The 23,001-nt window shown below is 39.9% G+C and overlaps 1 protein-coding gene across 2 annotated transcripts in view; it reads left to right on the top strand.

The window, feature by feature from the left end:
* Adgrg2 (adhesion G protein-coupled receptor G2) overlaps window positions 1-21,628 on the top strand; it is a 79,350-nt gene extending 57,722 nt beyond the window's left edge. The window contains exons 16-28 of one of the 2 annotated variants that reach the window (XM_057759222.1): window positions 1,563-1,728; window positions 2,577-2,733; window positions 3,463-3,606; window positions 4,177-4,299; window positions 4,978-5,023; window positions 5,136-5,239; window positions 6,071-6,192; window positions 7,774-8,042; window positions 11,170-11,269; window positions 12,050-12,333; window positions 15,098-15,199; window positions 16,188-16,340; window positions 20,099-21,628. In XM_057759222.1, the coding sequence (XP_057615205.1) occupies window positions 1,563-1,728; window positions 2,577-2,733; window positions 3,463-3,606; window positions 4,177-4,299; window positions 4,978-5,023; window positions 5,136-5,239; window positions 6,071-6,192; window positions 7,774-8,042; window positions 11,170-11,269; window positions 12,050-12,333; window positions 15,098-15,199; window positions 16,188-16,340; window positions 20,099-20,283 (1,955 nt within the window). In that variant the 3' untranslated portion in view covers window positions 20,284-21,628. The remainder of the gene's footprint in view (window positions 1-1,562; window positions 1,729-2,576; window positions 2,734-3,462; window positions 3,607-4,176; window positions 4,300-4,977; window positions 5,024-5,135; window positions 5,240-6,070; window positions 6,193-7,773; window positions 8,043-11,169; window positions 11,270-12,049; window positions 12,334-15,097; window positions 15,200-16,187; window positions 16,341-20,098) is intronic. The other variant, XM_057759221.1, reaches the window with a different exon arrangement.
* Window positions 21,629-23,001: the final 1,373 nt, after the last annotated feature.

Below are 23,001 nucleotides of genomic sequence, written 5' to 3'. Positions count from 1 at the left end.
CTCAACACGATGACTGTCGTGCAACGACGTGGACCATTAGAATAGCTGTACAAAAATGTGAGGATACTTTAAAATCTTGATGTGAAGAGATGAAGGCCAATAACAGCTAGTGTAAAATACTCTGTGTTCATAATAGCATAGATGCACATGGATAGAGACCAGAAAGGAATATGCAAAATAAGAAATCAGATATTAGTGATAAATTTAAGAATCATTTTTGTATTTTTAAAGTTTTGAGTGTGGTGTAGTTCTAGCATTTAGAAGGTCAAGACAGGATGATCAAGGATCAGGAGTTCAAGGGCAGTCTTGGCTACTTGAGATCATGTCTCAGAAAATTTGATACTTAGTACCACAAAAACAGAAAGAGAGAGAGAGAGAGAGACAGACAGACAGACAGACAGACAGAAAGACAGATAGACAGAGACACAGAGATTTTTGTTGTTAAAAACAGGTTTATGTCGTTAATGTTTAATTTAATTTTAATTTTAAAAATAACATAATCTGACTGTTTACTTCATAATTTCTTGTTCATAAAAAGCTTCTAGTAGTGTGCATAAAAACAATGAGGACTACTGAGAACTGAAGAACAATGGCAATGGGTTCTTGATCCTATTGCACGTAATGGCTTTGTGGGAGCCCAGGTAGTTTGGATGCTCACCTTAATAGACCTGGATGGAGGTGGGTGGTCCTTGGACCTCCCACAGGGCAGAGAAACCTGCTTGCTCTTTGGGCTGAGGAGGAAGGAAGACTTGATTGGGGGAGGGGGAGGGAATGGGAAGTGGTGGCGGGGAAGAGGCAGAAATCTTTAATAATTAAATAAATTAGTTAATAAAAAAAAATTCTGTCCAAATGATATAAATTAAATACTAGTGAATTATTAGTATTTATATCACTGTATGTGATGTGGTTTTATATTTTTAGTCAGACTTACTGAAATATAATTTACATACAATAAAATTTTTTCAGTTCTATGAATAAATGAAATTTACATAGTTTTATGGCATTAGATAAGCATCTGTGGTCATGTAACCAACATCACAATCAAGAGATAGAACTTTTTCACAACCTCTACAGTTCCTTTGTGTCTCTTTGAATTCAGAACTTACCCCTACCCCTGGTCACTGATTCATTGTGTTTCCCTGTAGTTTTAACTTTGCTAAAATGTCATATGAAGAGAATCATATACAATGTGTCCTTTTGAGTTTGGATTTTTTTATTTTGCATAATGTGTTGAACAAGTGGGGAACCATCCATATTGTTGAATGTATTAGTATCTAATTTATTTTTACCACTAAATAATGTTCCATTGTGGAGACACCCTAACTTATCCATCCATTTTTCAGTTCTTGGACATTTGGGTTATTTCTAGTTTAAAACTATTATAAAAAAGGCCACTATGAAAAATCACAACTAAGTCTTCTAAACACATACATCTGCTTTTTTTTTTTTTTTGACAAATACCTAAGAGTAAGCTGACCACATTATAGGGTCTATATATCTTTATCTTTAGAAGTGATTTTTCACATCATGAATTCATAACTTGACTTTGTTTTTTAATACAGAAGTTGTCAACACCAGCAGTGTTCCTGATCTAGAGGCTCAAGTCTCACAGATGGAGAAAGTGTTGTCCTTGGGAGGCTTAGAGCCTAACCTTGCAGGCGAAATGGTAAACCGAGTCAGCAAACTCCTCCACTCTCCACCTGCTTTGCTAGCCCCTCTGGCTCAAAGGTATGACTTAGCCAACAGAAAGGGTGTCTTCTGCCTGGTTCAGAGAATGAGCCATAGTAGCAGAGCTTTCTGTTTTGAATGAATGAGTTTATTAAACATATAACAAGCAAAAGCAAGAATAAATATTGGGTGACAGAAAGAAGCAACAGATAGCAGAACATCAGTAAATTGGGGGTTCAAAACATTCAGCAGAAAAAAGTTGATGAAAGTAGCCCAATTAAGAAAGGAAGCAAAGGATGACATTTTCAAATTGGGGACTTACAAACATCTAGCAGAAACCAACTGAGACAGTCCACTAGATTTCCCAGTTGAGAGACTCAGGGGAAAGGGTCTTCTTTGCCACCTCCATGGGTGAGCTTTCAGCCTCCAGTTCCTGATGTAGGCATTTTTATATTATGAGATAAGCAATAGTAACTTACCTTGTAAATAGTTCACTTCTAGCTCTTCTCAAGGACACATTGTTTTTTAATATACTTTGCTGCTTGGTTTTTTCCTTTCTCCCTGTTACAGAATTAGAGAAGCAGCCAGTTCCAGGAAAAGGTGCTTTAAATAACAGTTTGGAGAACTGTAGAAATAAACATGCTGGAGTCAAGTACAGGAGGGCCCTCCTTACTCCAAGAGTTCCCTTTTAACAACGTTTAACAATGCATAGCAATTTACCTACATAATGTATATTACAGGGTGCTAAGGGGACTCCCGCTAATGCTAAATATACTGCTTATGTGACTAGTGATAGCCAAGTATTTGCTCTCAAGGACTAGGCGCATGATTTCCAGTTGCTACCTTATATTAGAATGGGGGAGAAAGAGAAAAGAGGACTAAATCAAAACTGCCAACTGTCTTTACAGGCTGCTAAAAGTGGTAGATGACATTGGCTTACAGCTGAATTTTCCAAATACAACCATCAGTCTAACTTCCCCTTCTTTGGCTCTTGCTGTGGTCAGAGTGAATGCCAGTAATTTCAACTCAATGACCTTTGCAGCCCAAGACCCTGCAAATCTTCAGGTACAATCTTATTTCTTATAGAAACGTTTTCTTGTGCATGATTGGAGTCCCTGTTGTGGTTCCTGATGGAGGCAATTACTGTTGATTATCGGGGGTGATATTCAGCTTTCAAAAGCTTGCATTTCTGAGTCTTTTAATGTTAGTACTCAGGAGATGATGGCAGGTGGAGCTCTTTGAGTTCAAGGCCAACCTGGTGTACAGAGCAGCCAGCGAAACACCAAGAGAATAAAAACTGGCTGACATTGTTTTCTGATGTGAGTCAGTGGTATAGGACATGTTTTGCATACATGAGGCCCTGTATTCAATCTCCAGCATTCAAACAAATATATAATTTGCATAGAGGGTCCTGTGCCTATGTTAACCCTTTAATATCTGGATAGTGGAAAGTGGGTGGGTGGTGTTTGGTATGTTGGTCTGTGGAAGGATGGCAAGGAATGGTATCTTCATGAAATTTCATGGAGGAATATTGGGAAGTTGGGGGACCTAGGCATAAAGATGAATTTCAACATATTTAAGAAGTTTTATAACTACACTGCTGTATGTAGTGGTGCTGAAAAGTAATCCTGCTTCTAGTGCTTTCTATCCACCCTTTATAAGGGACTGGGATCAAGGGACACTAAAGTCAGATCACAGACCAAGCTCCTTCAGGCCCCTCCCTTCACACTGAGTTGTGTTTTTGATCACCTTATTGTACCAACTCACTTTTATTATCTCTTACTTGATCTCCAGGTTTCTCTGGAAACCCAGGTTCCTGAGAATAGTATTGGTGCCATTACTCTCCCTTCGTCACTGATGAGTAATTTGCCAACTAATGACGTAGAACTGGCTTCCAGGGTTCAGTTCAACTTCTTTGAAACCCCTGCCCTGTTTCAGGTAAAGTTGCTGCTTACTGGTCTTGATTTGGCTTTGGATTGGAGACCGGTGATTTAATTCTGTTTAATCATCACATGTTCTTGAGCCTGCTACAAATCAAAGGAAGTGTTGAAACCCTGTAGTTAATTCTTATCCACACACTAATGTTCCTTACAAAAACACATCCATGGTACTTCCAAATGGTCAAGCATCTACCTGAAGAGCTCACCAGTGTCGTGTCTAATCCCCACCTTGGTAGGAAGGAACCTTTTCCTACCTCTGCTTTACAGATGAGGCACAGGAAGGTTCAGTAGCTTGCTCAGGGACACAAGATTTAAATAATTAATCCTTTAAAAAGCCTGGAGGTCCTGTTGTGTCAGATGTGCATGTCAATTCAGTATTTAGAGCACTGAGGTGGAATAAGCCCCACTTCTAATTGCTGTTTCCTGGGAAAGTTACTTTGCTACATCAGTTTTAGACCTCTGTTGTGAATAATGTGAATTCAAATAGCCCTTAGTGTCCTTCTAGCCCTAAAAGACCCTCATCATATTTCATTCCCATTGTTATCTTGCTGATTCTTTGTTGTGCTAGGACCCCTCCCTGGAGAACCTCTCTCTGATCAGCTATGTCATATCATCAAGTGTTGCAAACGTGACTATCAAGAACTTAACAAGAAATGTGACAGTCATGCTGAAGCACACCAATCCAAGTCAGGTGAGGAGAGGCTTGTCTGGTTTATTTACTGACCAAGGACACATTATATAGACTATGCCTATTGGGTGTGATTTGAGACAGAAGATGTGTATAAGACTACAATTGCTTGTTGTTCTACAGAATTTTGACTTTGGGAATCATTGCATCCTTGAGCATGTTGTTTCTGAGGTAGGCAAAGGCAAGCTCTTAGCCACTGCTGAATTACACTATAGGCAGAGCTATGGCTACAAATCTGACTCGCACCTCCAGATATCTTGTCTCATACTGAACTTCAGCTACAACTTCTCAGAGTGTTGTCTTCAGAACTACAATATCAATGTCATCTGAGAGTTGATTAGACTTTCAAAAGCTCAGATCCCACTCCAGACCTACTGAGCTGAATGTATTCCCTGTCCCATTGGCTGGGGATTTAACTCATACCCTCACTATCTAAGCAAGTGATCTATAACCAACTAGAGTGATATCACATTTCTTTAAACAAATCCCTCAGGTGATTTCTATACATGATTGATATTTTAAGAAGCACTAGCCTATATGGGGGTCATTTACTTCTAAGAATCACATATGATAAGTCTCGAAAAATCAAGCATAAGATTATAAAATTAAAAATAGCATTGATTTTCCTAATTCTTTTCAGTTCAGTAAATTAATTAGCCATGATTTATCTTTCTGCTACAGGATGACCTAACTGTGAAATGTGTCTTCTGGGACTTGGGCAGAAATGGTAGGTTCCAATTTAAACCCTTTCAAGGTCTTAAGTGAGTGAGTGGGGAAGTTGGTAAGCCACTGTGTTATGGCCTTGCTGATGGGACAGATACTGCTCTTGATGCCAACAGGTGGCAGAGGAGGTTGGTCATCTGATGGCTGCTCCATCAAAGACAAGAAGCTGAATGAAACCATCTGTACCTGTAGCCATCTTACAAGTTTTGGCATCTTAATGGTAACTTACTCATGTCCCATGACTTTAGATTCTGGGTCTGAGGGATATCTGGGCATCATATCAGAATATCTACTCTTCTTGATGACTAGAAAGATAACTAGAAAGCATAATATTGTGGAATAGTTATATACCAGTGAAACTACTCTTTTAATAACCAAATGCATCTCAAGATGCATTTCTATATTACAAAATATATATTATATTTTTACATTTACATTTTTCTCATTTAAGTAGTAAGGAATTCTCATTAGAATGGAAAACACAAATCATTTAGCTTTCAATGCACTTAAATGTTTATAATATAATACACTTTGACATAATTATTATTGTTATTGTAATTATTATGTGCATGCTAGGCAAGTGCTCTTCCACTTAGTCACACCCCCATCCTTAAATGATTTCATTTAATCTTCCCAGCATTCCTTAAACACAGGTTGGTTTTTTTGCAATTAGAATTAAGACTTTTGGTAATTGTTGATAGCCATAGGACTAAGAAATGTAAGAGCTGGGAACCAAATGTCAGTCTCTAGGCTCCTAATGCAGGGCTTCCCCCAGTGCACTACGATACAGTGATTAAGTATATGAGCTTTGGATCAGGCAGACCTGAGTCTGAATTCTGATTCCTCTACTTCCTAGCTACTACCTTGGGTAGGTTACTGGAACTCCCTATGTCCTTATTTGTACCCGATGAATGTGATTGTGCCTATCTCATGTGTTGCTTGAACAGACTATGAGACTATTAATGGAAACTTAGCATATTCAACAAACATAATAGCAAGTCTTATGTTTTTAAAATGGATTGGTCACTGAATGCAATATTTTGTTTCCCAGGACCTATCTCGGACATCCTTACCACCAAGTCAAATGATGGCGCTGACATTTATCACATATATTGGCTGTGGGCTTTCGTCAATTTTTCTGTCAGTTACTCTCATAACCTACATAGCCTTTGAGTGAGTATCTATAATTTGAATTTGGTTTATAAGATGCAGCTCTCACCTTTATCACCAAATTGTATTACTTATAAACCCTTTCTTCAACTTTCTCTGTCCTTTATATCCACATAGTATAATATCTGGGTATGAAATGCTATGTGAGTTTTTGGTTTATATGCTTCTGCCTTCTACAAGTTTGTGAGTTCACTAAGGGCTGTGTCATGACAATCCTTGTACCCAGCATGGGTGCCTGGTATGTCATGAGCATTCAGTGGAGGAAAAGAGAGAGAGAGACAGAGAGAGAGAAAGAGAGAGAGAGAGAGAGAGAGAGAGAGAGAGAGAGGAGAGAGAGAAATACAAGAGGTTACAATCTGAAAGAGATCATAGTACAATGTAAACAAAAAACCACAAATTAAGTATAAAAATAATACTGAGCAAATGTGAAAGATTAACTTTATTAACTGGTATAGGAATTAAGAAGATGAGTATAAAACTTAACTGAAAAAAATCAGTGAGTGTGGCTTTGTAAGTGAAAACAAGGAATGGCTCCAAATAACATCACCACACCAGGAGTCGTCCTCTCCTCACTTTCTAGGAGGAAATCTTAAAAGGTCAATTTGCTACATTCCCTGTGTCATTACGTTTAGCTATAGTTTAAACTCTTTTTCCATGATCTCAATTTAAGTCATAGTGAAAGATGATACAGCAATCTGACATTTTGAAGATCTGAACGTGGCAGCCTATCGTGTGAGAAGAACTACTAGAGGTTGTTCAGGAGAAGCGAGGTGACCTCTCAGTACTGTTGATTACATGCTATTTAAAAGTGGGGGTCTACAATCAGCGTGTAAAAGATCCTTTAGAAGTCGAGACCTATTTGCCATATAGTTGTCTTACTAGCTCTTTTTCCTGTTGTTGTGTTTGAACAGCTGACAAAGACAACTTCAGGAAAAGTTTACTTGGCTCCTAGTTTGAAGGTTCTGTCCATCATGATAGGGGTGTGGGGTTATCACAGCAGCAGGAACTGAGAGTTGAATGCTGGTGCTGAGACCACTTTCTCCTTTTTATTCAGTCTAAGGCCCAACTCATTGAATAGTGGCACCCACATTCAATATGGAGCTTCCCACCTTAGCTAGCCTGTTCCCACCCTCGTGGCTGCATCCAAAGACTTGTCTTTTTGGTGATTTTAGAGTCTTTTTATTTCAAGTTGACAATCAATATTAATTATCACAGTTCTTCCATTTATATTTGACCATTGTTTTGTTGTTGTTGGGCCTTTGGTTTCTTTGTTTTTTGAGACAGGGTTTCTCTGTATAGCCATGACTGTCCTGGAACTTGCTCTATAGACCAAGCTGGTCTCAAACTCAGAGATTCGGCTGCCTCTGCCTCCTGAGGGCTGGGATTAAAGGTGTGTGCCACCACCACCCAACTGTTGTTGATGTTAATGTCCCCTGAACAGTCACCCACTCTGAGAAGAAATCTGTGCATATCAGTATATACTGACGAATAAATCATTTAAAACTCTGAGACAGCCTGAGGAATGTTTTTACACAAAGTTTGCCAGACTATAATACTAATTCTTTTCTTGTCCTCTCATTTTAGAAAGATCCGGAGGGATTACCCTTCCAAAATCCTCATCCAACTGTGTGCTGCCCTGCTTCTGCTCAACCTGGTCTTCCTGCTAGATTCCTGGATTGCTCTGTATAATACCCGAGGTTTCTGCATCTCTGTGGCTGTATTTCTTCACTATTTCCTCTTGGTCTCCTTCACATGGATGGGCTTAGAAGCATTCCACATGTACCTGGCACTTGTCAAGGTGTTTAATACTTACATCCGAAAGTACATCCTTAAATTCTGCATTGTTGGCTGGGGTATGTATAAATTTGCTTGTGTGTTGCCTGGACTTCTCTAGTGTTCTGACTTGTACTCATGTAGAGATTTGTTGAATGAGCTTCCTCTTGGCAACTTTCTAAAGCAGCTTTGGACTCCATGTGGGCTACACTGTCTCCAGAAAATCTTGTTGCATGAGCAACCAGATCATTTCCAAAACTCTCCATTTCTACTTTCCATTAAGTTCATGACTCATGGTGGCACTTTTCAGTGAGCTAGTTTCTGGTATCTTCCTCAGAAAATACTAAACTGATACCTCTTCCCCCTGTGAGCCCTGTAGATAATCCACAAGGATATAGTACACTATCGTTTTGATGTAGTATCACATCAATCACTTCATTGAAGACAAACCAATGAGGCTCGCAAGGCAGTTATAGGCAGCACCCCGGTGAAGACCCTGGGTCTAGGTGGTGGCGTAACCTCACTTTGCAAGGCTAGAAAACACCCAGCCTTGTTTTCTCGTTCCTTGTGCATATCATTTCCACTGGATTCCAACCATCAACCCTCCCGCATTCCCACATCCCCTTGTCTTCTTCAGTCTACACAGTCCCTCCTGCATAGCAGGACTACAAGCTTTTCACTGCGTGTCACCATGACTGTCATTATAACTTTGTGAAGAATAACAGAGCACACCGTTTCCCTCACTTGTTGCAGAAAGTCACAGCTCCAGGCATAAGGGCAGGAATTTTATCTTCTTTAGAGAAAGCTAATATGTCAGGTGCCCTTGTCAAGAACAAGCTCCTCTACTTCCACTACTTATGTATGACTTTGACACTGAGAATCTAACACAGGGCCACGAGCATGCTAGGTAAGCACTCCAACAATGATTTACAGCTCCGTTCTCCAGTATTCTGGCCTTTGAAAGTTTCTTACTCAGGAAACCATCATGTCGGTATCATTAGAGATACAACTGAATTAAAATAAAAAATACATTTGATTGTATCAGGCACCCCAGCCGATCAATAAAAGGAGTTGTTGTTGTTGTTGTATTTATCAGAGCAGTGAAGCTGGCTGGTTAGTCTTTGTGTAGCATGGGGCTACTGAGTGATGGTACGGAGGTTTGCAAGGCAACTTGTCCCTAGCTGAAAGTCCTTGTAAACTGTCACAAGCCCTCGTATGTCTCTTTTTTAACAGAAGTACTCATGGACCCTTGAGAAAGCCAACATAGTAGCAGTCACTAACCCTAAGTTAGTGAAGACAGATTTTTCTTTTATTTTTTTAAATTGTTTTTATTGAGCTATATATTTTTCTCTGCTCCTCTTTCCTTTATCTCCCCTCCCTTTAAACCCTCTCCCATGCTCCCCATGCTCCCAATTTATTCAGGAGATCTTGTCTTTTTCTACTTTCCATGTAGATTAGATCCATGTATGTCTCTCTTAGGGTCCTCGTTGTTGTCTAGGTTCTCTGGGGTCGTGAATTGTAGGCTGGTTTTTCTTTGCTTTATGTCTAAAAGGCACTTATAGGTGAGTGCATATGATATTTGTCCTTCTGGGTCTAGGTTACCTCACTTGGTATGATGTTTTCTAGATCCATTCATTTGTCTGCAAATTTCAAGATGTCATTATTTTTTTCTGCTGTGTAGTACTCCATTGTGCAAATGTACCACATTTTCCTTATCCATTCTTTGATTGAGGGGCATTTAGATTGTTTTCAGGTTCTGGCTATGACAAATAATGCTGCTATGAACATAGTTTAGCACATGTCTTTGTGGTATGATTAAGCATCCTTTGAGTATTGCTGGGTCTTGAGGTAGGTTGTTTCCTAATTTTCTGAAAAATTCTCATACTGATATCGAAAGAGGCTGTACCAGTTTTAACTCCTACCAGTGATGGAGAAGTGTTCCCTTTACCCCACATCCTCTCCAGCATAAGTTGTCATCAGTGTTTTTGATCTTGGCCATTCTTACAGGTGTAAGATGGAATCTCAGAGTTGTTTTGATTTGCATTTCTCTGATGGCTAAGGATGCTGAATATTTCCTGAAGTGTCTTTCAGTCATTTTAGAGTCCTCTGTTGAGAGTTCTCTGTTTATGTCTGTACCCCATTTTTTATTGGATTATTTGTTTTTTTGATGACAAATTTCTTGAGTTCTTTGTATATTTTGGAGATCAGACCTCTGATGTGGGGTGGGTAAAGATCTTTTCCCATTCTGTAGGCTGCCGTTTTGTCTTGTTGGCCATGTCCTTTGCTTTACAGAAGCTTTTCAGTTTCAGGAGGTTCCATTTATTAATTGTTTCTCTCAGTGTCTGTGCTGCTGGGGTTATATTTAGGAAGTGGTCTCCTGTGCCAATGCATTCAAGTGTACTTCCCACTTTCTCTTCTATAAGTTTTAGTGTGGTTGGTTTTATGTTGAGGTCTTTGATCCATTTGGACTTGAGTTTTGTGCATGGTGATAGATATGGGTCTATTTCCATTCTTCTACATGTTGACATCCAGTTATGCCAGCACCATTTGTTGAAGATGCTTTCTTTTTTCCAATTTATATTTTTTGCTTCTTTGTTAAAAATCAGGTGTTTGTAGGTGTGTGGATTGATATCTAGGTCTTCGATTTGCTTCCATTGGTGGTTCTCCTGTCTGTTCTTATGCCAATACCAGGCTGTTTTCAGTACTGTAGCTCTGTAGTAGAGTTTGAAATCAGGGATTGTGATGCCTCTAAAAGTTCCTTTATTGCACAGAATTGTTTTGGCTATCCTGAGTTTTTTGCTTTTCTATATGAAGTTGAGTATTGTTCTTTCGAGGTCTGTGAAGAATTTTGCTGGGCATTGTGTTGAAGGAAGGTCTCTATAGTTATTTATAAACTCCAGTTGATGAAAACTCTGCCTCAAGATGGCTCTGGGTTTGAGGGGGAGAAAGTGGGTGGAGGACCTTGCAGGTAGTTTTTAGTAGAGCAGCACCATAGTGGAGCAAATTACTTCTGCTTATAGCCCAAATTTAGTTCTGTCTGCCAATGGGGGGAGAAGCAACCATCCATGTGGCAAAATGAAAAGAAAATTTGATGAATAGCTAACCAGTGTTTGCCATGCCACGTGAAGGAAAATAGAGTGATCTCCAGTCTTTCTTCTTACCTCTTTGGTTATCAGAACTATGTGACTGATGTTTCCCATGTTCCAGGGATACCAGCTGTGATTGTGGCCATCGTCCTGACTATATCCCCAGATAATTATGGGATTGGATCTTATGGGAAATTCCCCAATGGCTCCCCAGATGACTTGTAAGTATAAATTCATCCTAGGAATGTCCAGGGAACTAGAAAATTAAATTCTCTAAGAAAATGGAGAATCTAATCAGTCTGTTGGCTGTATCTATCATCTTAATAAAATCTAAAATCATTTTTAACTAGAGCCTTCATCATCATGTGTAATGAGATTGGCTAGTTGAAAATGTCACACTACTACTTAAGTAATGAATTAGGAGAAATTATTCTGAGAGTATACAAATTAGGCAGAAGTATATTAAGACACTTAACATCTGATAAAAATGAAATGCTCATGATGTTATATTAATAAGGACAAGCAGACTTGGATAACTAGAGCTTACACAGTTCTGAATGCTTTAAAATAGTTTCAAAATATTATTTTTAAGATTTCCTTTTATTTATGTGTTTATATGTGTACACACACATCTGTTTGGCACATGTATGTGTCTGTGGAGGCTAGAAGAGGTTGTCAGATCCCTTGGAGCTGAAGTTACAGGGAATTGTGAGCGTGCCAGTTGCAGGTATTGGGAACGGAGTCTGGAAAAGCAACAGTTACTCTTAAGCAGTGAGCCATCTCTCTAGGCCCCCAAATACTCTTCATTACCAAGTATCCCAAGATAAACTTCACATTCTGTTCCCTGGAGCCATAAATGATTGTGGAGAAAAGCAGTTTATCATTTTTTTATTTTGTATTTGAAGAAAAGGTTTTCAAGCAAACATTTTAGATTCCATGCATCACACGGAGCAAGCATGTTTCCATCATTATGTTTTCCTCCTCTCCTCTCCCCCATCCAGTTGCTGGATCAACAGCAATGCGGTGTTCTATATCACAGTTGTGGGCTATTTCTGTGTGATATTTTTACTGAACATCAGCATGTTCATTGTCGTCTTGGTTCAGCTCTGTCGAATTAAAAGGAAGAAGCAATTGGGAGCGCAACGCAAAACTAGTATTCAAGACCTCAGGAGTATTGCTGGCCTCACATTTTTACTGGGAATTACTTGGGGTTTTGCCTTCTTTGCCTGGGGACCAGTTAATGTCACCTTCATGTATCTCTTTGCCATCTTTAATACCTTACAAGGTAAGCACTACAACTTTAAATATGAACTCCGAGAGCCCAGTGGAAAATAAAAAAAAAAAAAATATCCCTTCGAAGACTATTTAGTGCCTGAAGATGTACTCCTTGCAGAACCAATTTATGGCTGAGAACAGGAGTTTCAGGGTTCTTAGAAGAAAGGTATTTTACTAATTTTGAGAAATGGTGAGTGTTTCTTTGATCCATCCTCCTCTCCCTGGAGAAACTATACTGAGGGAATCTGCCAGGAACTCTTTCAGAGAGAGACAATTACTCTTCCTTTTCTTGCTTTCTTCCTTTTTATTTATTTTTTAAATTTAATTTGTGAAAGCAGAACTCACACACAGGAAAAGCCCAGATAGCATGTCATTACAAGAGTTCACCACGTGGACCTAGGGCTTAGGTTTGAGGGTTTGATTGAAAACATAAGATGATAAGTGGGAGCTGGACTGGCGGTGATGCACACCCTTAATCCCAGCACTTGGGGGGAAGAGGCAGGTGGATCTCTGTGAGTTCGAGGCCAGCCTGGTTTACAGAATGAGTTCCAGGATTTCCTGGGGTGTACACACAGAAACCCTGTCTCAAAAAGAACCAAAAAAAAAAAAAAACCCTAAAAAACAAAAAGAGAGGTAAATGGGGAGGTAATAAACCCAGATGCCACGTCAGCACAAAAATTCACCTCTCGGTCCTAGGGCTTAGGTTTGGTGCTTCAGTTGGAAACATAAAATGATAAGCAGAAAGATATAAACAAACCCACGTGACCATGATCTTGGCCGTGGGCTAATCCCTAGCAGTTGCCACGCTGCCTTGGGGAGGACTTGGAGGGTTCCCTTGACTTCTGAGCTTCCCACACAGTAATAAAGCCCAGCCACTCCGACTTTGGGACCCTTGCAGTTGTAGCCTTTAGAAAAGCAAATGGGTCATTTCTTTTGCATCAGTGGTCTTGTCAGCTGTTAATTTTTAATGGAAGTGCTTTGGCATTAAAAGCTCAGCAGGCTAATGGGTTTACATTACAGAAACAATAAAGAATTGTCCCTTGGCTTCCTCTTATTCCAGCTCCTTTCCTTTACATTCTTCTCTGCTTGTTTTCATGTTGCTTTTGGCTCCCATGCTGCCCTCCTACGACCCCATCAGACAATAGATAATTTTGCCAGTTTTCAAAGAAATCCCTCCCACAAGTATATAGTTCTAATACCTAACTTGGCCATAGGTTCTTATTTTATTTGAAGAAAGGCACACAGATATACATACAGAGAGAGAGAGAGAGAGAGAGAGAGAGAGAGAGAGAGAGAGAGAGGGAGAGGGAGTATATGACTGGTATTTTTATTTACAACATACCAGTCCCCAAATTAGTATATCCAGGTGTTGAGCTATGAAGTATTAAATATAAAACAAAACAAGAAAATTCTATCAAGGGTTTTTGTTTTGATTTGGGGGTTTTTGATGGGGACTGTTAAGGTAGATTGTTGTTAGGTACACTTGGTGGCCTGGAATTCACCAGATTGGCCTTAGACACACAGTGATCCTCCTACCTCTGCTTGTCCAGTGCTGGAATTAGATAGGCATGTGCCACCACAATCGCTTGAAGAAACATTTTATATACTAACAATGGGATATGAAAAGTAGTAGATATTTTAAGAGAGAAATATATGATATGCAAATTCACATTAATCATTAACATGAACTCTGTACCTACCTTCATGTGGTTTAATAATCTAGCAAATGTGCCTCTTTTTCCCCATTTCCCCAAAATATCTTACTAGAACATAAATGGCTAGAATTAATTTGCTGCTTCTATAAAAGGGAGCTAAGGCCTAGTTTTACAGTACTTTTGAGTTGATTGAAGATGAGCTGTGTATATGTTTCTTTTTGTTTTGACTGGTGCATATCTCCACACATGGCTCTCACACACATGTTGTTTCTCCCTTCATGCACCCAAGGGAGCCCCCCAGGGTAACATTAGGCAAAGGTGTGCAGTGTCCATCAACTACTCTTGAGGCTCTCTCATATGTACCCCCATTAGAAGCATATTTGGTGTTTTTAAATGAATATTTTAAAAATAGGTGAGTGTTGGGGGGAGTGAGAGGGTTCAGAATTCATCCACACATTCCACAAATATTTTACTAGCAAAATCTTTGGGGGTCTTGACAGAGATAGTGTTGAGTAAGGATCCCTGGGCCATATAACTGAGGACTATGGTAGCTAGGAAGCAAGCCCAAAGGCCTGTTCAAACCTGTAGCTAGCTTTTTATGCTGGAATATCAGGGGAAATTTTCCTTGAGCCTTGAAGGGAGGCAGGAAGATAGTAGATAAGTAACTCCAAACATTCTGCAAGCTTGGTGCTCAGAGAAGAAGGCCCAAAGGACCCAAGCAAGGGACCTTGCATAGGGAAGAGACACATGAGACTGGGGACGAGATGACATTGGACAGAACATGGAACTAGATTGCAAGTCCAGAGGATTCTAGAAATGGGAGCTGAGGTCTCAGCTAGGATCCTGGCTTATACTACCAGGACAGAAAAGAATGATGACAAGACCTGGAACAAGAGCTGGTGCATTTAGCTGTGGAAATGCAGTTCCTTGTATAAGTACTCTATTTTGCAAAGATCTTTGTTTAAAGCTTTGGATTGTAGACATTTTATTCAATTTACAAAATTTCACTTTGTCCACAACTGCCAAACTTTTCCTCTTTTGTGAAGAGTAGACTCCCAAGATGTAGGTTTTATCTGGAATTCACTGAAGAATGGTTTGGATGTCCCTCTCTCCCTTTAGGGTTCTTCATATTCATCTTTTACTGCGCAGCTAAAGAGAATGTCAGGAAGCAATGGAGGCGGTATGTTTGTTGTGGAAAATTACGGCTGGCTGAAAATTCTGGTAAAGACTTGTCTTTGTTTTTCTTCTCTGAAATCTCAAGAAAATAAAATAAATGTATACACTAAGATGAACACAGTCATTGCCAGGTTGTCAGATCTGGAAAGCAGGGAGACACAGAAAAGGCTGTTCATTGATCAGTAAGAGGTCAAAAAAGAAGAAGAAAAAAGAGAATTCTTCCTACCTGGGAATTTTGGGATTTTGTGAGCCATAGAGTTAGTGGACCAACTGCTTCCTGAATGAAGCAACAGTGAAATTTTTAGAGTTTGTTTCCTATTGAGCTCATGGTTTTCATTTCCCAAAGTGATTTTGAATATTTTCCTTCATAACGTGTTAAGGCTTGACTCACTCTTCCCCCACAGGTCCAGGTTGGCAGTGGCTTCGTCTGTTAACTGGCCAGACTTTGTATATAAGCTTTGGCATGTATTTGGTTATTTTGAAGTTCTTTTCACATATTCCTGGTTGGCTAGTAGAGCAAATAGTGCATTTCTTTTTTCTTTCTTTTCTTTTTTTTTTTTTAAGAAGAATAAAGACTTGTTTGTAAAGTCAGCTTCCTTCAGCATGAATACCGCCTTTCAGTACCTGATGGGTACTGGGGTCTGCATTTAGAAAACGGCAGTGTGCGTAGATCAGTCATTGTATGGATTCAAGAACAATTACCACAGCAGAGATGATTTATGTTCTTGTGAGGGCAGAGAGAGAGAGAGGCTCTGGGTTACTTGCTAATTCAGTGGATATTTCCAGACGATCCTGTTAGCCCAGGCTTTAGTTCCAGGAGGACACAGGTTCCTTTTAATGAGGCAGTCATTTGAAAGGTAAATACGTGGAGGTGAAGGTACCTTTTATAACACCAGCTTGTAAAATGTCTGAGTTCTCTGTGAGCTCTTGAAGTGAGAATTCAATTGCTAGAACTTGTTACACTGTGACCTGTCTCTTGCATTTGAGCTTCAACATACCGCCCTGTTTTTCTGTAATGCTTATTCTGCTGTAGACTGGAGTAAAACTGCTACTAATGGTTTAAAGAAGCAGACTGTAAACCAAGGAGTATCCAGCTCTTCAAATTCCTTACAGTCAAGCTGTAACTCCACTAACTCCACCACACTACTAGTGAATAATGATTGCTCAGTGCACGCAAGCGGGAATGGTATGTATGTCTGCCTCAATTTAGTGTTTCTCAAGCCAGTGGGTTTTTTTTTTTGTTTTTTTTTTTTTTTTTGAAGCAGTTCTTTTTGGAAAACAAACTGAATGAGTACACTTATGACTAGTGGATCAAAATGGAGTTTTCCATATAAGCCAGGACATTTATAAATCCAAATTTATTTATTTTGAAGCTAATACAAGATTTTAGAATCTTTCTAAAAGTTTCCCTTACTGGAAATTGACTATAACCTGAAAGGTTTTCTAATCAAATCCTAATTTAAATATTGCCCAAAGACCCCAGTGCTGCAGTATTTCTGTAAAAGCAGTACCTAAATTACCAAGCAATATGATTTTTAAAAATCACCTCTATTAATCATGCAGATCCTTAGCACTTTGAAACCTTCCTGGGTTTTTTTGTTTTTGCTTTTTATGTTTGTTAATCCTTTCCAACAAAGTGACTGCCTTATGACAGCACCCAAGTCCGCATGAATATATCAAATGCTGGAAGATGAATTGTGAGCAATATTGGTCACTATCTGTGTCACCCAGATAGGAACAGATTATTACAGTTAATGCTTCTTTCACTCATTAAGTCCAAAATTTCTAGCTAAAACTTCATTACATTTTCTTTTTCTCCAAGACTGGGCTGTTCATTACTCATAAAGCTTATCATGCTTATTTTTTCTTTCTTCTGCTTCTTAATATAGCTTTTGCATTTTTATTAAACACTTATGATATGCCAGTATATTTTATCCTTCCAGTGGAAGTCGCCCTTTAGCCATTGTTTGAAGACATTAGTTCTTTCCATTACTAATTCAAATCAGTTTGTGAGTAGATTCATGTCTGTACTAAATAGTGTTTTAGTCTCATAAAGATGAGGGATTCTGATAGCTTGATTTTAAAAAGTATAACTGAGGGTTGGCTGGGGAGATGACTCACTGGGTGCTGCACAGGGTGAGGACCAGACCCCTAGAACACATTCAAAAGCCCGGTGGGTGTGGTAGCCCTGCTGGAATCCTAGAACACAAGAGGCAGATGGAGACAGGAAACACCCAAGCAAATTGGCTGGCCAGATCAGCTGAAACAGTGAGCTCCAGTTTCAGTGAGAAAGCCTGCCTCAACATAGAGTGGAAGGCGGTAGCATGATCAATAAAACCCAGAGACAGATATTGGGGTTCCCCCTGAAGGTCAGAAAAGCAAAACAGCCAGCCACTCGCTCTTACTTCAACCTCAGTCTGAAATGGTGATCCTGCCTCCAGGAATCTCAGAACAAGACTATCTGAGAGCTGTGTCCTCCCATTTTATATTCCTATCTAGGGATTTAAGGCGTGCACCACTACCGCCCGGTTTCTGTGGCAAACTGATGTGGCTATTGGGATTAAAGGTGTGTATCACCACTGCCTCGTCTGTAAGGCTGATCAATGCTGTTTTATTCTCTGAACTTCAGGCAAGCTTTATTTATTAAAATACAAATGAAATATCATTATAGAAAGCAATCCAGGAAGACACTCTCCATCAACCCCAGGAGTCCACATGCATGCATGCACACATTGCATGTACGTTTCTGCACTCACATGTGCTCATATACATGCTAACATGCATGTGCATACATGCCACATATGCATTTTTATATAAAGAAAACACAACAAGATTCCTTGACATCAAGACCCCTCAATCTCAGGTGACATTTGGGGCTAGATAATTCTTTTTTAAAAAATATTTATTTATTTATTATGGATACAATATTCTGTCTGCGTGTATGCCTGCAGGCTAGAAGAGGACACCAGACTTCATTACAGATGATTGTGAGCCACCATGTGGTTGTTGGGAATCAAACTCGGGTCCTTTGGAAGAGCAGGCAATGCTCTTAACCACTGAGCCATCTCTCCAGCCCCCTAGGTAATTCTTTTTAAAGAATCGCAAGATGGTCAACGGCATCCCTAGCTTCTCTACCCACTAAAACCAGCAGTGCCCTGCCCCAAGTTGTAGCAATCAAAAATGCCCCCAGACACTGTCCACTGTGGGGATAGGTGATAAATTGCTCTTCTTTGAGAACCATTGCTGTAAAAGATAAGAAATAGCTGCCATGTGGCTTTATATCGTCACTGTCAATGCCAAGAGTAAAGTTCTGGGCCCAGTGCCAACTTGCCATATCAGGAATGATGCATTGGAGGTCCCTGGAGTAAAGACAGGGAGATGAAGGCTGCTTAATAAGAATGAGAGAGCAGATTGAAAGGAGCAGAATGGAAGGATCAAGCTCGACCGTCTGCAAATCTTAGACTCCTGTGTGTTCAGTGCTCTTGATCTATCACTAGTTTTCCGTTTTCTGAAAAGAGCTCAGAGGTGAAGGAAGCTTCATCTGCCTAGCCTTCCCTCCCAATATTATCATTCTTCAGGGACTCAGATCTTATAGAAGCAGCCTATCCTGACACAGATAGTTTTGATGTCAGACATTGGCGGGGAGGGCGCTTTACAGTCAACAGAATGGCTATGGGTTTCAGAAAGGATAATATGCTTGTCAGATGCACATCTCTGGCTTGTCAGCCCTCACACCGGATGAGGAATGGCACTGAGAATTTCAAAAAGTAACTGGCAGCTGGGTGCTTTATTATACTGGGACAAATTGTCCTCAAGCCAAAATGCCTAAGTCAGAACAGCTGCCTCAGACAGTCACATGCCCTATCTGAGCCGTGCCACAGATGGAGTTGTGCTATCCGTATCCACTGCCTTGTTCGCATGAATGTGACATATTTCTGTTCCGAACTGCCTTAGAGCCATATAATTTAGTCCGCGGGGATACAAGATCACACTTTGAAAGCAACCTTCTCAAGTGTTCAGTCCGTCACTTTTGAGCCATAGAAGCTCAGGCAGAGCATTGAATTTCTACAAATTTTGTCCTATCGTCTGTGAAATGGGGATAATAAATAGCACCCATCCCTTAGCACTAACTATAAGTGAGACAACATGTATCATATGTTCAGTGCTATGCTCACCATTGTCATGATTATATGGTGAAATTATCAGTGGGCTTATTATTCAACTTTGCACATGGTGTCTCCGTGATATAATGCTCAGAAGGATGGTGCTAAGTAGCTAAAAGCTCGTGGATGCTGTGTCCTGAGGATCTGAGGCTGCTACTGGTAGGGAGGTCTAGGTGGAAATCACAGCTACCACTAAATACCCTGCTGTCCTCTGCTGGACTCTTAGGTTGTAATCCATGGCTTTTTCTTGGGAAATAGTTCTACTGGGATAGTCAGAAGACATATTCCAAAATGGTTGAGAGAGATAATTTCTTCTTGCCATGACTGCTTGTAGCTGGTTCTTTGGGCTTACCTTCTAATACAAAGTTTTGTTTCAGAAAAATTATAGGGAACCAGGAGCCTATAAGAATGCCTATAGGATGTCTGCTAATCTTAAATATTACTTACTGTAGGTTATTTTATACACAGTTTAATTCAATGTGTTCAATTAGAGTTAGAAAATGGGCCTTTGAAAATAAAAAAAAAGTCTTCCCACTTTGACTGTTTCATTTTTTTAGAACTGCCATAGGAATTTTGTTTCTGATCAACCTCAAATTGTTGTGCTTACTGTCACTGACCTTAGAGAAGGAATAAAAACAAAATATGAAAACATAGGATGGGTATTTTTTAAAGATTCATTTCCGGTATGCCTACTTAATATTGAGGTGGAGGTGATGCTTGCTTGTGCTTTAGCGTGTTCTCTGGCTACTTCGTGACACCAACTTAGATATTCCTTATCCAGGCAATGCGTCTACAGAGAGGAATGGGGTTTCTTTCAGCGTTCAGAATGGAGATGTATGCCTTCACGATCTCACTGGGAAACAGCACATGTTTAGTGACAAAGAAGATTCCTGCAATGGTAAAGGTCGGATGGCCCTCAGAAGGACTTCAAAGCGGGGAAGCCTACACATTATTGAGCAAATGTGATTCTCCTCTTCTAAAATCAAAGCATGATGCTGAGGGTGTGACGTGTCCAGTTTTCCATTTACCCAATGTGAGATGTGTGAAAGTCAGCGTGTTTTCCACTCAGCAGCCTCTAGAGAAGCATACGCTAATTGAGGACAATGATTTACTATTGGAGGAAGAAACCATGGCATAATTACGATCTTTAGACATTTGCAATTTGGTTTCTTATCTTTCATTTGGAAGAATATTGGTGTTAAAAAACACAGAAAAAGACCTAGGAAAAGAAAAACGAATGTTCATTTCCCGTCACATTTTCAAGAGGGTGTTATCCTTGATAACATCCTAGAAAAAAAAATGTTTACTTCAGTCTGTCGGTGAGTTTAGTTGTGCATGCCTTTGTTGTATGTAAGCTTAGTGACTCCCATGTCAAAAATCTTATCTCTACCTTTTTTATATTTATTTTCTACTGTGTAAATGTATTCTTTTGTAGAATCATGGTTTCTGTCATTTTATCTAATGTGAGGACTTACCGATTCAGTGAATTCTAACCCTCCTTTGGGAGATCATGTAGGATGTGAAGTTCAGAAATGTTGCTGAAATCAAGACATAATGATAAAGGCAGACTGAACAGTTATAACAGACAGTGCCACAGTTAGCTCAGAGAGTGCCTTTGAGCAATCAAGAAAAGGTACCTGCACTGGGCAGACACAGCCTTATGAGCTTATGATTTGGGAAGCAGTGCGGTCACATATTAACCCTTATCATCCTCTTGGGAACATCCTTAGGCAGAGGATGACTTGTGTGACAACATTTGATCAGATTACAGAATCTGCATTAAGACGTTTAGTTTAATGCCATGGTCATAGAGGATTACAACTGTAATCTAAACCATGGCAGGAAGATTGTGAAGGTGGAAAATATATATACTGCCACTTCTCAAATACTCAGAGCCTTGACAATGGGGGATCAGAGTAGGATTACGTTTCAAGAGTGTATATATGGCAAACAAATCAGTCCTTCAAAAGTTAAGTAACTGCATGGTACGCAAGTGTGACAACTGCTACTTTCTGGTCCAGTCACATTTGTATGTATTTTTAAGCACATGTCAAGTCTTGAAAAGTGTACAGTGACAAGGGGGGGCAGCTACTGGGAATAGTGAACTATCCTGTGATATTGTGTGTATATATACATACGTATGTATATATCCAACTCTGATTGTTCCTAGTTACAGAGGGTCTATCCTGCTTCTCATCTATACCTGCTTGAGAGATGCCTCAAGCACAGTACGTTCTTATTAGGAAGACTTCAAATACCTTTAGTTAAGTCTTTCAGTAAGGCTCCCTTGCATATATTTCAAGAAAATGTTGCATCCCAGACTAACCATAGTAGGAATATACATTTCTCTGTGTGTGCTCATTTGTCTTTGCAAAATTTCTTCTCGGAATTATTTAATTATTTTGTATTTATATGTTACAATCGACAAAAATGTTAAAAATCAATGAAATAAATTTTCAGTTAAGACCTTTAAGCTTGGTTTGTGTTCTCCCCTCTCCCCACCCCCTCCACTCCCTGGCAGCATGGCAAAGTGGTAGGAAAAAGCTTCTGAAGATCTGGACTGTGAAGTTAGAAAAGGACTTGTCCTGCTTCATGAGAGCAGTTTCCAAGGGTTATTTTGTATCATATCTTACTCTTTCAAAAGCTTGTACAAATCTCCGTTCAGATCCCATCCAAAAGTCTTCTTCCTTAGCCTCAAACAAGGGCATTTCAAGAAAGCGGAAAGATTTAAGAGGCTTTGAGTCTCTAGTTAGCTTGTGGAAGCCACGGATGGGGAGAGGAGCGCTGGCTGCATCTAGACAAGAACTGTCTGCACAAGCTCTCCTTCCAGGCTCCTCAGGTCCTACAAGGAAACCAAGTTCCAAATTGATTGGGGAGGTGATGAGACACTCTTGATTGGAGGGTGGGGGCGAGAGTGGATGAGACCTCAGGAGTCAATCTCCTGAAACAACGTACATACCAGGGTGCACCCAAAGGCACAATGGCAAAGGTCCTTCAGTTCCTACCATCCTTGGTCTTTGTATTATGCTTCATGTCTGGTCCTTAAGCTAAATTTTCTTGGGTTTTCATTTGTTTGTAAATTTAGAGAAATAACACGACAAGACAGAGACAAATGTTTCTGAGAAGCATCTTCCTCCAGTTTTAAAATCAGTCCTGAAAACTTGAGTCTGCTGTGAGGGAGACAGAGGAACTACTATTGCTCAGGGAATGTCAAAGCAGTGCCCAGCGTTTGAAGTGGTTCCTCCGTTTACTGGAGAAATTTCCCCCAGAAAACACTGCAACCACTGGTTCTACTTAGGAACTTTGCTGACTTCAACAAGCAGCACTGTAATTGTTCTCAACAGAAATGGTACAACTGGTTCACTTGGTGACTTGGGTTGTATCTACCAAGATCACCTTGGAGGCAGGTGTCTTTTGAAGGCTATTTTAAAGGAGAGTTCAACTTACTGAATGACACACACCCCAAGCAGGCTTATTTGGTGTGATATTTTTGTCTCCAGAACAGCAATGAAAGACTATTCAGTTCGTTTCTATCTCAGCTCTTCCTTGGAGTTTGAGGGACAGAAAACAGGAAAAGCTGAATAAGTACAATAAAAACATAATATTGGGACTGGAAAGGTGGCTCAGAGGTTAAGAGCACTTGTTGCTCTCACAGAGGACCTGAGTTCGGTTCCCAGGGCCCAC

This window comes from Chionomys nivalis, chromosome X (genome assembly GCF_950005125.1).
Source record: "Chionomys nivalis chromosome X, mChiNiv1.1, whole genome shotgun sequence".
Lineage (NCBI taxonomy): Eukaryota > Metazoa > Chordata > Mammalia > Rodentia > Cricetidae > Chionomys > Chionomys nivalis.
This window is presented reverse-complemented; position numbering and strand designations above follow the sequence as displayed.